The 15,867-nt window shown below is 66.1% G+C and overlaps 1 protein-coding gene across 1 annotated transcript; it reads right to left on the bottom strand.

The window, feature by feature from the left end:
* Nucleotides 1–221: 221 nt before the first annotated feature.
* On the bottom strand, nt 222–9,628 carry ACKR3 (atypical chemokine receptor 3). Its single transcript, XM_037524262.2, has 2 exons — nt 9,604–9,628; nt 222–1,408 (listed from the first exon to the last, which is right to left on the bottom strand). The coding sequence occupies exon 2, from the start codon at nt 1,369–1,371 to the stop codon at nt 283–285; it is 1,089 nt and encodes a 362-aa protein (XP_037380159.1). The 5' UTR covers nt 1,372–1,408; nt 9,604–9,628; the 3' UTR covers nt 222–282.
* Nucleotides 9,629–15,867: the final 6,239 nt, after the last annotated feature.

Genomic DNA, 15,867 nt, shown 5'->3' with positions numbered 1-15,867 from the left:
ACATTTAAATACAAATCACCATATAAACCTTCAGGGTCGGCGCGAGTCCTATTTTACAGAAGGGCCGGCGGGCCTGGGACACAGCTGCCCGGCTCAGCGCCCGGGACGCGAGGCGTCGGCCCGCACGCCGGGGCGGCCACGCCGGCTGGGAGGCCAGAACGCGCCGCGCTGCCCCGCCGCCCCACGCTCCTCGCCAACCGGGGCCGCGCCTCTGCCGCCTCTGGACGAGGATGCGCCGGCCGGCGCCCGGTGACAGCGGCCACGGCCCGGGCCGCGGGGGCATCACTTGGCGCTCTGCTCCAAAGCGGAGTACTCCGTTTCCGACACTCTGGAGGCGTCAATGAGCTTGGTGAGCCCCGTTTTGGCCGAGTACTTGAAGATGAAGGCCTTCATCAGCTCGTATCTGTAGTTGCGGTTGATGAAGCTGTAGAGCACGGGGTTGACGCAGCAGTGCACCAGGGACAGGCACTGCGTGACGTGCAGCGCCGTGAAGAGGAAGTTCTCCAGCTGGCAGGTGAAGGGGATGTAGTGGAGGATGGAGAAGATGTCCAGGAGCACCACGGCGTGGTAGGGGAGCCAGCACACCAGGAAGACCACCACGTAGGAGAAGATGATCTTGCGGCTGCTGTGCTTCTCCTGGTCGCTGGAGGCCGAGATGGCCCTGGCCAGCAGGAAGTAGAAGACAGCGATGACGGAGAAGGGTATGGCGAAGCCCAGCACCACGGAGACCAGCTCCATGCTGACCAGCCACTCCTTGACGCTGTGCTCCGGGTAGAAGGAGCGGCAGTAGGTCTCGTTGTTGGCCGCCGACGTGACGGTCTTCAGGTAGTAGGTGTCGGGCAGGGACACGCAGAAGGCCAGCAGCCACACCAGCACGCAGACCACGCGGCGGGCCGTCTTCTTCCGGTGGCCGGCGGTGTTGGCGAAGTAGGCGACCGAGAGGTAGCGGTCCACGCTCATGCAGGTGAGGAAGAAGATGCTGCCGAACAGGTTGATGGAGAAGATGAGGTGGGTGACCTTGCACGTGAGCTCCCCCATGGGCCACTGGTTATGCTGCACGAGGCTGACCACCCAGACCGGGATGGTGACCACCACCCACAGGTCGGCGATGGCCAGGTTGAGGATGTAGCAGTGCGTGTCGTAGCCCGTGGTCTTGGCCTGGACGTTCACCCAGACCACCACGGAGTTGGCGATCATGCCGATGACGAAGATGAAGATGTAGACGAAGGCCAGCGTGTACAGCAGGACGCTCTTGCTGGGCATGCTGGGGCACAGGACCGTGTCCACCGCGATGCAGTCGCTGCTGTTGCAGGGCCAGCTGATGTCGGAGAAGTTCCCCGGCTCCGCGTAGTCGAACAGATGCAGATCCATGGCGTCGAGGGCGGCGTCCCGGGGCCCACAGGAAAGTCTAAGGAAGACGACAGAAGAGAGAAATCGCGTCATTAGCAGCCATCGGAGTTGCGGTCAAAACGCTTGTCCAGGGGCCCAGCAGGCTCAGCCGTTTCGCTTTAGCTCCGCTTTGGCTCTCTTTGCAGAGAGCAGACAAGGAACCAGCCCTGACTGAGCTCTGCGAAACAAAACAAAACAGACCCGGGATCTAAATCCTTGCAGGTGCAAAGGTGGAGACGAGCTTCTCTCTCGGTTCGGTCACAGCTGCATGGCGCCCACCCACCCACCCGCCCGCACCCAGGCTGGGGAACCCACGCGCACGGGGGCCAGAGAACGTCAGCACTAGGCTGGCCATGGCCACAGGTCGCTGAGGGCCGCCCGTCGAGGCCGCGACGCCCTTTGAAAAGCCCCGGAGGAGGCTGGGCTGAGCTGCTCCCCGCAGCTACCCAGGAGTGTCCCACTCCGGGGTCTTCCCAGCGGGCTGCAAATTCTCTTCCAAATTTGCATTGAAAAGAGGACTTTCTGCAAAGGGAGCCGAGTCTCCACCGCCTTCCGCTGGCCACCAGCAGGCGGGCCGCTGGAACCCCGGGCACAGAGTGCGCACCCTGCACGCAGCCGGCCAGCGGCCCCCCACACCCCGAGCCGCCCGCTCTGGGCTCACCGTGTGACTTCCACTGAGCCCAGCAGCTGTCCAAGCATGGGACATGGCCTGGTTGTCCTTGATCTGCCCAACTGCTTCCACAGCAGCCAGGGCCAGGACCCAAGCTCTCGGAGGACAACGAAAATAATCGCCCAGTGCCCCAACCTGCTGGACAGGCCGCGGCGGGCGGCTGGCTCCCAACTCACCTTAAAGCCGCCACTGCCACATCCCCCGGGCCCTCCCCTCTGCGTCCCCGTCCAGAAGACTGAGGCTCCGCGGCCCTCTGCCTGTCTCCCCGCGCTCCCCACCTCCGTGGCCATCTGCTCGCTGCCTGTCTGGAGGGGCAGCCAGTCCCTCCACTGTCTTCCCCACCGACCCGAGATGCGGGGCAGTGCCTGAACCCCCCCACTTCTAACTCCCACGGAGGAGTCACCCCCACCAAGTCTGGAAATGGTTTCCCCAGACAGACACTCGGGCTGCCCGGGCTGTCGCGACTGCTGCCTGTCCACTCCGAGGCCTGGAGCCCCCTGGACACGGTGTGGGTCACAAGTGAAAATAATGGCCCCAGCGTGGCTCGTGCAGCTTAGCTACGAGTTTGTTCTTCCTTCTCTCCTGTCACGGCTAATGACTAACCTGGGGTCGGGCTGTGTGCCAGGTTCAGTTAAGTGGCCTCCCGGTCTCAGGTGAGGACTCCAGAGGACTGAGGGCACCGCCAGAGGCCCGTGCCCGGGGCTGCGCTCCCCGAGTTGTCGGCCCCTCCTGGCTGGGACACCAGCTTCTCACTCATTCTGGTTGCCCTGGAGCCTGGCGGGCGCCTGCCGCTCCGAGCTCCCAGGAGCAGACGCGGGTGCAGGCAGGGCCGGTAGCTGCCACAGGACACCCTGCGGGCAGGGCAGGACCCGGAGGGCCAGCCAGAGGCCCCAGGTTCCCCCTTTAGTAAGCGCACCCCTCGCCTAATCCTCGCCCATGTGCGACACCGACTCTAACTGGTTAAGTCATGTCCCCCTGGAGGTGAGGGGCCCGGGGCTTGTTACCTTCGGGATAAAGGAACAGACACCGAGACACGCCGCACACCCTGGTGAAGCCCTCGGCTCAGCACCTGTCCCGACCCGCAGTACCACCTGCAGGCCTCGGGGGCTTCTGCTGGGGGGTGTGCGTGGCCGCTGGGTCCCCTCCCAGCAACCTAACCAGCCCCAGCGTCCCCTGATGCTGGGGCAACAGGGGGGACCTCCCTCGGAAGCCTCCCAGTGCACAGGGCCAGCCGCCCCCACGAGGGTCTGCGGGCACCTGGCACCCCGGGCGCCCACCAAGACCACGAGGTCAGCTTTAGGACAAATGCGGTCCCCGCATTCGCACCTGGGCTGTGCGGCCCTGCCACGCGCGGCTCAGCACACAGGCACGCAGGCCCCCGTGGACCTGGACAGGCCTCCGCGGCAGCTGGCCCCAGCCCACCTGGAAGCCGCCACCGCCACTGGGGCCCCCCGAGTCCAAGTCCAGAAGACAGAGGCTCCAGCGTCCCTCTGCGGGTCTCCACGCCCTCCCCGCCTCCCGCAGGCTGGTTTCAGGGATGCAGCACCTTCGCCCAGGACCTCACATGAGCCCGGAGTCCCAGCGGAGCCCGGGGGCCAGGCTGGAGGACAAGCCACGGAGCCAGAAGGCAGGAGGGGCCAGGGCCCCGGGGGCTGCTCGCTGGCGCCTGCCTGGGGTTCCTGCCGCCACCCAGGCTGGCACAGCCAACCCAGGCTGCAGACACAGCCATAAATCCTGGGGTTGGGCCCTTCACAGGGGCTGGAAAGAAAGAAGTGACCCCGTATTTGTGAGCCTGACTTGAATGCCAAGCCCGCCCCCACCCTTTCCTGCCCCGTGGAAACACCCCCTGGCGCAGCCTCCACCTGCCCTTTGCTCCCGCTGCTGGGAAATCACAGCAAGGGGCCTCCTGGTGCCTCCCCCGCGGCATGTGAGGGGCTCCTGCACTCACACTGCTGGGGCTGCCGCTAGCGACCCCCCAGCACCCGGGGCCGCAAGGCAGGGCGGGGTCCCCATCCCGTCCTTTGGTCCCTGCTTCCATCGCCCCGTCGGGGCAGTGGGTCCCGACTCGGGGAAACGCTGTCCTGAGGCGGCAGCCCTTACCAGGAGCCAGGCGCCCCCGCGCCATCCTCGCGCCCCCTCCCAAGCACGGCGGGTCTTCCAGAAGGGCCAACGGAGGGCAGAGGCTGGAAGGCGCCTCCTGGAGCCCAGGCCCACCAGCCGGGCAAGGCTGGCAGGACAGGGAGCCGAGGTCCAGCCACGCTCACTCTCCTGGGCCCCGCCTCCCCACGAGGCTCCTGGGGGAGAAGGAGGGAGCTCGGCGAGGCTAGAGCCATGGCGCAGCCGCGAGCTCGAGGCAGCGAGCACCGGAGGGGCGCTGGGGCCACAGGCAGCTTCGCTTCCTCCTGGGCATGCGGCGGGCGCTGGGCCTGGACACCAACACGGGCTTCTCCAGAAGAGAGACCAGCACTTGCTGAGCGTGGGGCGCATGGCAGGATGGGGTTCGAGGGTGTGGCCTCCTCTGGACACAGGGCCTCCCTCAACCACCTGAGAGTAAACGGAGCTTTCTGCCCGGCCTCCTCCTGCCCCCCAATTTCTGTGTGGGGCCAGTTCTGAGCGTCCCTGGGAGCCTGCACCGGCGTCTCGGGCACCCTCCAGCAGCAGGAGGGCCCTGCTCCCCAGGGGTGCCCCTCCGCTGTGCGACGGCTCCCTGTGCTGGGAGGCGGCAGCGTGGGGGCCCCTCAGCGCTGGACCCAGCCACGCGGGGTCACCTCACCCGCTGCTGGGCAAGCTGGTCGCTCTGCTCCCGCAGGCTGGGCCGGAGCGTAAGAGGTGGGTCCAGCCTCCCCGGCCTGCCTTCCTGTGGCTCAGCCCCCGCCAGGGCGGGCAGGAGGGCGGCGCCCGCTGCGGGCGCCTGCATGAGGGAGTCCTGGCAGGGCCGGGCTCAGGGCAGATGTTCCGGCTTTATGATGCGGCACCTCCACGGCCCCCGCAACAGCCATGTGGCCCCGACACGGCACAGGCCCTATTTATATACAAACGAGCAGAAAGCGCAGACGACGCCACCCGTCCGTCGAGGAACAGGTGGGCCCATCGGCGTCCTTTTCAAAGGGGAGAAGGAAGAAGAGACACAGGTGCAGGGCCCGGCGCGGAGGCCGTGCGCACGCGCCCCTCCTGGGACAAGAGGCGAAATGGATGCGTCCCGCGGGCCCCGGCCCCGGCGGAGGGCTCTGGCGGGTGCAAACCCTGGGGGGGTGGGGGGACTAGTCCTTTCTACTGCTTTGAAATTCGACATCGGCAACTGTACAGATTACACATGGGCGGAGGGGGGGAGACCCCCAAAGAGCGAGGGTCCAGGTTTCACTTTTCTAGAGCAGGAACCTGCCGCGGGAACAGCAGCTGTTTTATCTCGGGGTCCTCTCGACGGTGGGGTCCTCTCGACGGTGGGGTCCCGGCCCACCGCCGCCCTCAGAGGGTGTCCACTCGCGCAGGGACCGGGCGCGTGCTTCCGACGGCCGGGCGGGCTCTCCCCAGGGCTGGGAGGGGCCCTGGACTCTGCCTTCACTCCAGGAGCTGGGCAGGCGCTCGCTGGCCAGATGTGGCCTTCCCTCCCCACCCGTGTCCTTGACAACCCGGGCTGCGGCCTCGGGCCTTTCCTCCAAGGGCCAGCTGAGGGCACGGCCCAAATTAGAAGCCTCCCAGCTCGGCCTGCCATAAACACGTCCTTCCTTGGCCAAAAGTCACTCCCGCCCCAGACGGGCTGGCTCCCGCCCCGGCCGGCCAGCGCTCGGCCATCGCAGCACTTTCCCCCGAAGCCGCCCCCACGCGGCCCTGCGCAGACCAAGACGCCGCCTGGGACGGAGCCCTCGGCGCCCCCGCCCCCTCGGCGGCCCCTCGGCTGCCCAGCGCATCTGAAGGTGGATGAGGAGGCCCCTGTGTCACCAGCGGTGTGTCCGAGGACCCCGGGGTCTCGGGCTCCATCCCAACGTCTCCCCACCTCCTGCCCCCGCGAGTCGCCCCACATGGTCCCGCACAAAGCAGGCGTCAGGGCCCCTCAAGCTCCCCAGAGACCAGGGATCTGAGCTGAGGCAATCTCCCCCTGAGTGTGCCCAGGGGTGTGTGCGCCCCAAGGGTGGGGCATGACACCCCAAATAAGATCATGGAAGGAGCGGTGGGGGAGGCAGGAGGGCGGGCCGCTGCCCAGGGAGAGAGCCCAAGGGGAAAGGGGTGCAAAGAGACGGTCTCCCCTGGCTGCGCCCCGCCCCCCAAGCAGGCCGAGCCCAGGTGCCCTGGAGGGGGAGGGCGAGGCTGGGCCTGTCCAGGCAGGCACGCTGGACGCTCGGGCAAGGGACTTCCAGGGACAGAAAAGCTTTGGAGGATGGAGGGACACAAACAGGGCAGGACCTGCCCGGGGGGGTGCGGCAGGCTGGTGCAGGCCGGGCAGAGCAGCCCAGATCTCCTGGCCCGGGGGCCCTGGCTCTTCCTGGCCGCCCGCCTCTGGGACCGGCTCCTCCCAGGGTGGAACGTCCCCAGCACTGGGGGCCCTGGCCGCCCGCTGGCCTCTCCCTCCACGCACCTGGAAAGTGAGGGGCCGGCAGGGGATCTTACTGGGCTGGGGGTTCTCTGCACGGCCCCTCCTGTCCGGAGGCCTTGCACACTGGGAAGCAGGCTCCGGTCTCCCTGCGAGGTCCCACGTCACCCGCAGGCGGGTGTGCCTCTCGGGGAGGACGCACGCCGGCCCTCACGCGACCGCGACCGCCCCCCTCGCACACCGCAGCTCTGTTTTGTTTTGTGCCCGTCCTGCCTCAGCCTTCGCCCGGGAGCCTTCGGGGAGGGAGCAGCTGTGCAGGCGGGCGCCGAGGCCGTCTGCTCGGGCTGATAGCAGCGCGGGGGCGGTCTGTCCCCCGAGCCACACACAGCACAAGGCGCCCTGGCCATGCCGGCCCCTCACGGCTCCTATTTTCCCTGCGAAAAAGTGTGTCCTCCGAGGGCTCAGAAAAGATTGCTGCCCGGAAGAAAGAAAAGCCGCCGGACACGCAAGTAAGGCGTCTCCCCCGGGGTCCTCGGACACACCCTGGTGACACAGGGGCCTCCTCATCCACCTTCCAGCACCGGGAGGTAAATGCACCCCACATCCAGAAACCCGGTCCAGTCCATTGTGAAGCCAGGCTGCACCCACAAAAGCAGACCCCACGGACACACTCAGGGTGCATCTGGTGTCTTCATTCCCACCCAGTTTAGGAGCTGGACCGGGCAGTGGGCGGTCGCCAGGCTGAGCAGCCCCTCGCCACCGTCGGCCGGGCACACTGGGCCGTCTCAGGCCGGAGTGTAATAAACCGAGGGGTCAATTTCCAGACAGGCCCAGGATGCCAGCTGTGGCGGCGGAGCCCTCCGCCCCTCCCAGGGCTGCCCGCCGGCCACTCAGGCCCTGAGTCGCTGGGTTCAAGACCATCCTGGCCCGGGCCCGCCCTCAGGCTGCGAACCTGTCTGCAGCAGCAAAACTTTCCCTACTAACAAAGCAATAATTGCTCGGGATCCAGGTCTGAATGAGCAGATTCTGGCTGAACAAAAGCATCAAGTGTCCCCCTGCAGAAAACCATCAAGTATTCAAATGCGGGGGACACGCCTCAAAATGCGGGGGACACGCCTCTTTTCTCCGTTTTGTTTTCCCAGCTTGCCTTTCTGTAGTAGAAGAGCGTGCCCTGGAGTCGCCCTGTCCCGGCTGCACAGGGCTGCGCCCCGCAGGCCTCGTCTCTTCCTCACGCTGCCTCCCGGCCCCGGCGGGGTGGCGCCCGCGGGCCCTGCACCCGGGCGCACGGCTAAGCGTCTGGGAGCGGGTTTCAAAGTTTCTTCCTCGCCCGGATTCCCCTGGCTTTCTGCAGAGCTCCGAGGCAGCCCCGTCCCGGGCTCCTGGCCCTGCTCCCGCGCCCCGGGGTGGAGCCGTCCTCGGGTCTGGGCACCTTCTCCGGGGGGCCAGGCCCAGCAGGGGCCGCGGGGCGGGGGGTGGAGGGCGCACAAAAAGCCACTGTTCCTGATTAAGCAGTTGTTTTGTTTTGCTTTGTTTTTTTTTATCCAGAAAGCCTGCCCTTGGCCCGCGCGCGGCCTGATTAGGAACCATAATGCCTCCTCAGTTCTCCGGGCTGGCTGCGGACCGGGGTCAACCCGCCGCGGGTCCCTCTCGGGCTGGCGGCCTTGGCTTTGCTTTTTGCCACTTGTATTTTTTTTAAACTGTGACGGCCACGCTCGCCCCTTTCAAGAAACTCCGGTGGCGCCCCACGGCGCTCTCAGCTGCCCGGGCTCCCCTCCCTGCACCCCACTCCCCGCCTGCAGCACCAGCTCCGGGGGCGCGCCTGGTGCTCACGGCAGCGCCTGGGGCGCCTGGGCTGGGTCCAGGCTGGGCTGCCATGGGCAGCTCGGGCGAGACAGGCTCCGCGCCGGGGCCGGGCGGGCGCAGGGTGCGCGTGGGGCGCCCTGTCTCCCCGCAGAGTGGTGGAAAGGGAAGCAGACCCGGCGGCGGGTGGCGAGACCGGCCGCTTGGGCTCTGCACCCCCGCCACAGGCAGACACAAAGGCGGCCTCTGCGTCCGGCGAGACGAGGAGACGTTTCCACGGCGGACCTGGGGGAACGCGCTGCGGGTCCGTCACGCGCCGAGGGCTGCGAAGGGCGGAGAAGCCCCCGGGGGGAACCGCGTCCTGCTCCCGCGGAGCCCGGCGAGCGGGGCGCGGGGAGGGGAGCGGCCGGGAGGAGCCAGGCGCCGGGCTGACTTTTACAACTTCTCGTCTTCCCTGCAAGCGCCCGGCCCGGCCCGGCGCCCGCCCGCCCGGCTCCCCCAGCCCGGCTCGCGCCCCCAACCCCAGGCCTGCGCCCCCGCAGGGCGAGATCCGCGCCGGCCCGGGCAGGCATTTAAATCACAAAAGCGCTCGGCTCGCGGCGGCGCGCTCCTCTCCCCTCCCGGCTGAAGTTGAACTTTCCGTCGTCCGAGAACAATAAATGCCCCGACCGGGTTGCGGGGATCCCCGGAGGGCGGGCGGCGGGGCGCAGGAACGCGTCCCCCGCCCCCCCCGCAGCTCCCGATCTCGGGCTGCTGATCCCCGGGGCGCGGGACCCGCTCGCCGCCTGGGTCCGGGGTCCCGCCCCCGCGCCCCGCGCCGGGATGCGCCCCGCGAGGCGCCGGGTCCCCTGGCCCGCCGGGGCGCCCCGTGGCCCCGCTGCCCGCGCCCCCCAGAGCCCGCGGGGCGCCCGCCGCGCCCGCGCTTCTCGCGCCGCCAGCGCCCCCCGCCAGCGCCAGCGCCCCCCGCCAGCGCCAGCGCCCCCCGCCAGCGCCAGCGACCCCCCGCCAGCGCCAGCGCCCCCCGCCAGCGCCGAGCCCCGAACGCGGGACCGACCCGGCAGCCGGCGCCGCGGTGCCCCGCGCGGGCAGCCGGGCCCGCGGGGACCGGGCCTGGGGCGGCCGGAGGGGCCCGGGCAGCGCCCCTGGGCTCCGGGCGCGAGTCGCGGCGGCCGCCCCCGCCCCGGCCGCTGCCCGGGTCCTCCGGGCGGGTCCTCACCTCGCTCCGCTCGGCGGCCGGAGGGCGGGCGCGGCAGGAACTGGGCTCGCGGCGGCGGCGCGCGTTATATACACCGCGGGGAGGCGCCTCCAGAGGGCGGCCCGGCCCGGCCCGCACCCCGCCCGCCGCCCTCCGCGCTCCCGGGCGCGCACACCCCGCCTGCGCGCACCCGGGCGGGCACACACGCGCACATGCGGGCACGCGCAACCCGGGCGCGCACACACGCGGGCACGCGCACACCCGGGCGCGCACACCCGGGCGCGCACACATGCAGGCACGGGCACACTCGGGCGCGCGCACACGCTGGCACGGGCACACTCGGGCGTCCACATGCGGGCACGGGCACACCCGGGCACGCGCACACACGCTGGCACGCGGCACACGAGCACACGGCCCCTGGCAAACCCGGCTTGGCTGCTTGGGCAAAGCCCTCCCGCCAGCACCGTCTTGGGAAACCCCAATCTGCCCTCGTTTGCAAAGCCTGATGAAGCCCGAGGTCCAGGTCCCGGGGGAAATGTGTCAGCAGGAGAAGCCCGTAAAGAAGCCCCGGTGCTTTGCGAAGTCAAATATTCATGTCTCGGTGCAGCGGAGCATCCCGTTGGCACCAGGGGGCCTTGGAAGGCCCCTTAGCTCCAGGGAAGACTTTGCTCCTAAGACAAATTGCTCTGAACTCCTGAACTTCGCGGGGCTTCCTAAGCGGGCTTTTCTTTGTTATGTCCTCCGGAACAGAAGGGACAGTGTCGGTGGCAGCTATTCACCATCCCGCAGCAAACACCCCCCGAAAGTGGAGGGGGGGACTTGGTCATAGATTTTAAGTCACTGAAGTTGTAATTAATTTGTAAGACTTTTATTTGTAAAGCGCTTTATGAAAGTCCAAAGTCCTTGAAAGTTTAATCAAATGGTGCTTGGAAGCGCCTGCCGGGGCCCGGCCCCCGGGGAACCAGAGGGTCTTTCCACCCGGCCTTTTCTAAGGTGAGTTTAGCAAAGACGCCCGTGGCGGGAGATCTGTCCGTGGGGGAGACCATCCTAAACTGTGGTTCGTGCAGGGCTCACCCAGGACGCCCGCCCATGAAACCACCACCTGAGCTTTCACTTTACAGCCATGCTGACACCCCCACACCCTGCGCCTGCCCAGTGGTTTGGCTTCTGTTTAGCTTTTGGCCTCTTGCTCTGCCGCACCTACCCCCCCAAGCTCCTGGGGCACCCGGCACCCGCCTCTCCCCAGCTAAGACTTTTTGAGAATCTTTTCAAACTTCTGAAGTAACAGCAGACAGCCAAAGGCTGCGTCTGGAGGATTGGGGAGTCAAGCGCCCCCGTGGCTCCAGGGCCTCCGTGTGAAGAAAGTCCCTAACAAAAGAAATATTTGTTTAGATGAAAGTGCCTCAGTTTTCTCTGGCCAGCAGAACACAATGGAAATGACTCCCCAATAGGGGTCCAGGCCACACCTGCTCTGGGAGACCCTGGGGGGGGGGGCTGCTCTCGACCCCCCGCAGAGCCAGTAGCTGTCCTTAAGAACCCCCACAATTCTTAGGGCCCCCTAGGCATCCTAAGCTGCACAGACAAGTTCCCAGAAGTGCTGTGAAGGTACCAGGTAGGGGCCACTTCCGCACGCCCGGGATTTCGGGGACACTCAGGATTCTCCTCCACACTCGGCTGGTCCGTGGGCTTGTCTGAAGGAGGGGCCGGTGCTGGGAGCAGAGCCGGGGGTCACCTGGGCACGGCTGGACTCTGTCTCTGTGCGCTCGGCGTCCTCACGAAGGCCTTGCTCCTGGGCGGGCCTGGGTGCAAGACTGAAACCCCCGCCGGGCTTGGGGTCGGGCCCGTGTGAGTGAAGTGAAAATATGCTCCGACTCAAAGCCGTGACAGGAAGCAGTTGCTGCAGTGGAGGAAGGAAAAGGCAAAGTAGTTGTTTAAAAAAACCCACTTCGGTGCCCTGCGCGGTGGGGCCGCCCTCCCCGAGGGGTGGCCTGCCTGGGGCCCCACCCAGTCGCAGGGTGGGCGCAGGAGCTGGTGGGGCTGGGGTGCCTCCCTGCGCACCCCCAGCCCAGTGGAGCTGTGCCTTCCTGGCTGGGCTGCAGGCTGCACCTATGAGTTCGGCCCGGGTCCGAAGCCAGTCCTGGAGGATCTGGGAGGCAAGTAAGCAAGACTCTGGGAAGAAACCAGGCCCTGAAAGGCCTCTTTGAACATCTCAAAGTCCATCCTGCTTTTGGAAGGGAGGGGACCTACCTAGTGTCAGTTTGTTAGGGGTGCATTTGGTTGTCTCCAATGGGAAACCCTGCGAAGGAGGGTTCGCTGTCCCCAGCGCTGTTGCAGCTGCCTTAGAACGTTAGAACACGCCTCCTTTCGCTCGAGCTGCGTGCTAAGTGCCATGGACTGTGACGGGGCTCGAGCTAGGCTCCCCTCTGCCCCCACCTGCCATCTGCCGAGATGCCGCCGGGCAGGCTGTCTCCTGTGGGTCAGCTGCCTGCAGAGGGTGCAGAAACCCGCGCCACTGAAAAGAGCTGGGGTCCTGGAGGGTCAGCACGCCTAGAGGCTTTGTGGCAAGGACCGAGGTCACCCCAGAGGTGGCACCGCTGGCTGAGGACCAGAAAACGGACCCTCCAACCCCAAGAATGTTAGGTCTTGGGGGTTTCTGGACTCGAGTCCCTGGAAGAGGCTTCGTCATCCAATGGTCAGCCTGGTGGGGCTCAGCTCAGCTGGGACTGGACATCCCACTGCCCAGGTGGACACCGGGCCCCTTCAGTGGGGAAGTGTCCAGAGCAAAGAGCGACCCCGCCTTCAGGGAGTGGGGTCCGGCTGGGGCCCTGTCCAGACGGGTTGGGTTGGGAGTCCTGCTTGCACCTCCTCTCCTTGGGCAGCTGAAGACTTTCAACAGCATGTCCCGATCTTCACAGTCAGTGCAGAGTGACGGGGACAACCTCACGCCCAAGGATGGGTGGCGGATAAAGGAGCTGTGCTGTGTCCACAGTGGAATACTACTCAGCCGTGAAAAGGAGAAATCCTGCCATTTGTGGCACCTGGGTGGGGCTGGCGGGGACGATGCTGAAGGAAATGAGCAGGAAGAAGACAAACACCGCCGGTTTCCACCCTGCGTGGACTGAGGGAGACAAAACGAAGGGTCAGACAGCACCAAACCAACAGCAAACCCTGGAAATCCGACTGTAAAACTAGGGCTCCCCGAGGGGAGGACCACTGGGCAGGGAGGAGGGGAGGGCCCCGGGGAACTTGCTGGAGGATGACGGTGCCTCGGCGGCGCGTGTGGCGTGTGGCGTGGTCTCATGCACCCGAAGAAGGAGTCTGTATTTCTGAATCACATGCAGGGTTTTAAACCAACGTTACCTCCATAAAAGCTGTGATAAAAATAAATCAATGTTTAAAAAAGCGCCCCTGGAAGAAACTTACAGGGCGGGGAAAGGCTCCGTGTGCCTCGTGGAGCAGGCGTGGCACCGGGACAGCCACACTGTCAGGCGAAGCCCCGACCTCGCACCCGCGCCTCGCCCCGCCGCCTCCCATCCAAGTTCCCAAGCTGCCCACGATCCTGGACCCGCCTCCCGCAGCCGCAGCCCCCACGCACCCCTGGGCCCTCGGAGTCCTGCGGGAGGTCTCCCGGCCCCCGCCCGTGTCTGCTCCACGGTGAGTGAAGCTGCACACGCACCCCACGGCCAGCAGCCCATGGCCTGTCCAGCAGCGGGCACGCAGGCCTGCGGAGAATCCCAGGCGCCACAGAGACCCAGCGCCCATGGGAGCCCCGGGTGGGGAGCGGCACCTGCAGGAAGGCATGGCTGGCGCCCCGAGGACAGAGACCCAGAGACCCGCCACCCTGGTCATCCAGTGGGCACAGCACGCATTGGGCAGGGTGTGGTTACGTCCTTGAAGTGCAAAGCAGCTGACAGCTGAAAATCAGCACAGGGCCCTCAATTAACAAAAGAAAGTGCTGGAAAACCAGAACATCTGTTCACAGTCACAGCCCTCAACAAGCTGTGGACAGAACGGTCTTGGCTTGAGTCGCGCCCGTGCTGTGAGGACGCGGGTGGGTGCTGGAGTGAGCCTGGCATGCGTAGCGAAAGTCGAGCAGTCACACTTTTTTAAACATTTATTTTTATTTTTATTCCAGCTTTTGAGGTAACGTTGGTTTAAAACACAGTGTATGATTCAGAAATACAGACTCCTTCTTCGGGGGTATGTGAGCACGCCACACGCACCGTCGCGGCCCCGTAACCCTCCCGCAGGCCTCTGCTACAGCCTGCTCCTTACTCTGATCCCCGCCCTGGCCAAGAGAGCACTAGGGTTTGGGGCGTGAGGTCAGCGTCCAGCTCGACCCCGGTCCAGGACAGGTGTGAGTGTGGGGCAGGCGGGCAGGTGCCTGTCACTGCGGCCCCAGGCGCCAGGCAGGGCCACCGGTTTTATTGACAATGAACATTGCAGCCCATGGAGTGTGCACTGAGCCCCTGCCGACTCCAGGGACGTGGCGTCTCCCCCCCCCCCAGAGTCCCCAGCAGCGAGGACAGGTCACACAGTCACAGGGAGGAAGCTGAGGCCTGTCGGGCACCCTTGCCAGCTCCAAGGAGTGGCCCATCTCTAGCAGCGTCAGGGCCAGGCCCCCTGTTCTGGGAGACGTCCCGCAGGGGCTGACCTGGGCAGCGTGGCCTGCGCCTCCCCCTTCGCGCTCAGCCCTGGGCTGGAAGGAGGCCCCGCGGTGCTCAGGGCTGGATTTCCTGGCAGGCAAGGCCGTCCATCAGCCCCTAGTTTACAGCCCCTGACACGAGGAATGTCCACTCGCCATTCGTGACAGCTCTGCGGGAGGCTGACTCCTCTTTAGCAGCACGCCGCCGTGGCGGTGCCTGCCCCCACGTTCCTGCAGACCCTCCAGTGCCCTGGCCCTCCTGACACCTGCCATGGCACAGGGAGGGACATGGCCGCTGACCCCAGCAACCCACCCCCCACACAAACCACAGGGAGAGCGTCTGGACCCAGGGCGTGGACGGGACTTGACAGGCCTGGCCTCCGCGGTAGCTGCCTATGGGACGGGGCCCAAACTCTGCTTCCGGGGGCGCTTGCCCGGGGGCAGGGGCAGCCTGCAGACAGCGCCCTGCTGCCACCGCAGTCCTGTCGCAGGTCACGCCCTCCAGGGGCCAGCAAGGACCCGGCGAGTGGCGGACGCTGCCTCTCTCTGCTGGAGAAATTGGCCATCTGCAAGCACTCCAGGGCTGCGGGCCAGCCCTAGTGGGGCCGAGACACATGGCGCCCCAAAGGGGGACCTGCTGATATGAGGACGATGGGCAGAGCCCAGCCAGGGACGGGGAGGCTCAGGGGCGGCAGAGGTGGAGGCACTTCCTCTGTGCCGCACCCCCAGCCTGGAGGGGTGCGGTGGAGGGTGAGGGTGGAGTCTGGAGCTGGCAGGCCACCTGGAGAGGGGGGCGGCTCCTGGACGGTGGAGGCCAGGGCGGAAGTGCCACGGCCCCAACGGAGCATCTGCAGCCGGGTGGGCGGGGCCGGACAGGGGGTGCCCAGCGCAGGGAGTCGGAGGAGAGCGCCACTCCCGGAAGGCAGCGGAACCAAGGGAAGGAACAGGCAAAACCGAACCAAAGCAAGGCCTGCCAAGGTGCCTGCAGAGCTGGGTCTGCGGGGCGGGGGCGGGGGGCGCATGGACTGTGGGCGAGGGGATGGGGCTTGGCTGGTGGGTGTGGGGCGGCCACGTCCATATGAACAGTTGTGAACCCGCACCCCTAAGTCATGCACAATGTTGGGAGCCAATGTTACCTCACTTCTGAAAATACCCCAAAATTCTCAACTCAATTTTATTGGAAGAGATAAGAACTTACCTGGTCTCGGATAAACAACACGTATCCAGGTGTCATGGGTTCTTAGCAACGGGCTAAAGGAGGGTCCGATTTCCTTCAAAGCTGCACTGAGGTAATTAAGTTTCTTTATTTAATTAAGTGGCTTAAATTTTGGACCAAAAGGTGCTCCCGTTTAAGTTTCCCTCACGGCGTGTGTGTGATTCGGGAAAATCCATTCCAAAATGGAAATCCAGCTCTTCGGATGCGGGCAGAGGAGCTTTTCATAAGCGAGTTGGCAGGAAGCTGGGACGTGTAAATGGCAGCTGAGGAAACGCCGGCTGTGCTGATGTGCTAGTTCATGGCGGTCGTCAGGAAGAGCCAGCGTGGCCGCTGTCCTCAGAGAGCGCCCGCCCCCTCCGCCTCCCGGGCTCCCTCCCTGACCCAGCGGCAGAGCCTGCCTGGAGGTCACCCCCAGCCGCACCTG

The sequence above is a fragment of the Talpa occidentalis genome, unplaced genomic scaffold (assembly GCF_014898055.3).
Source record: "Talpa occidentalis isolate TD23 unplaced genomic scaffold, MPIMG_talOcc4v2.1 talOcc4.3, whole genome shotgun sequence".
In the NCBI taxonomy this organism is placed as follows: Eukaryota; Metazoa; Chordata; class Mammalia; order Eulipotyphla; family Talpidae; genus Talpa; species Talpa occidentalis.
The sequence above is the reverse complement of the archived record's forward strand: the minus strand, read 5'-3'. Positions and strand labels throughout refer to the sequence as shown.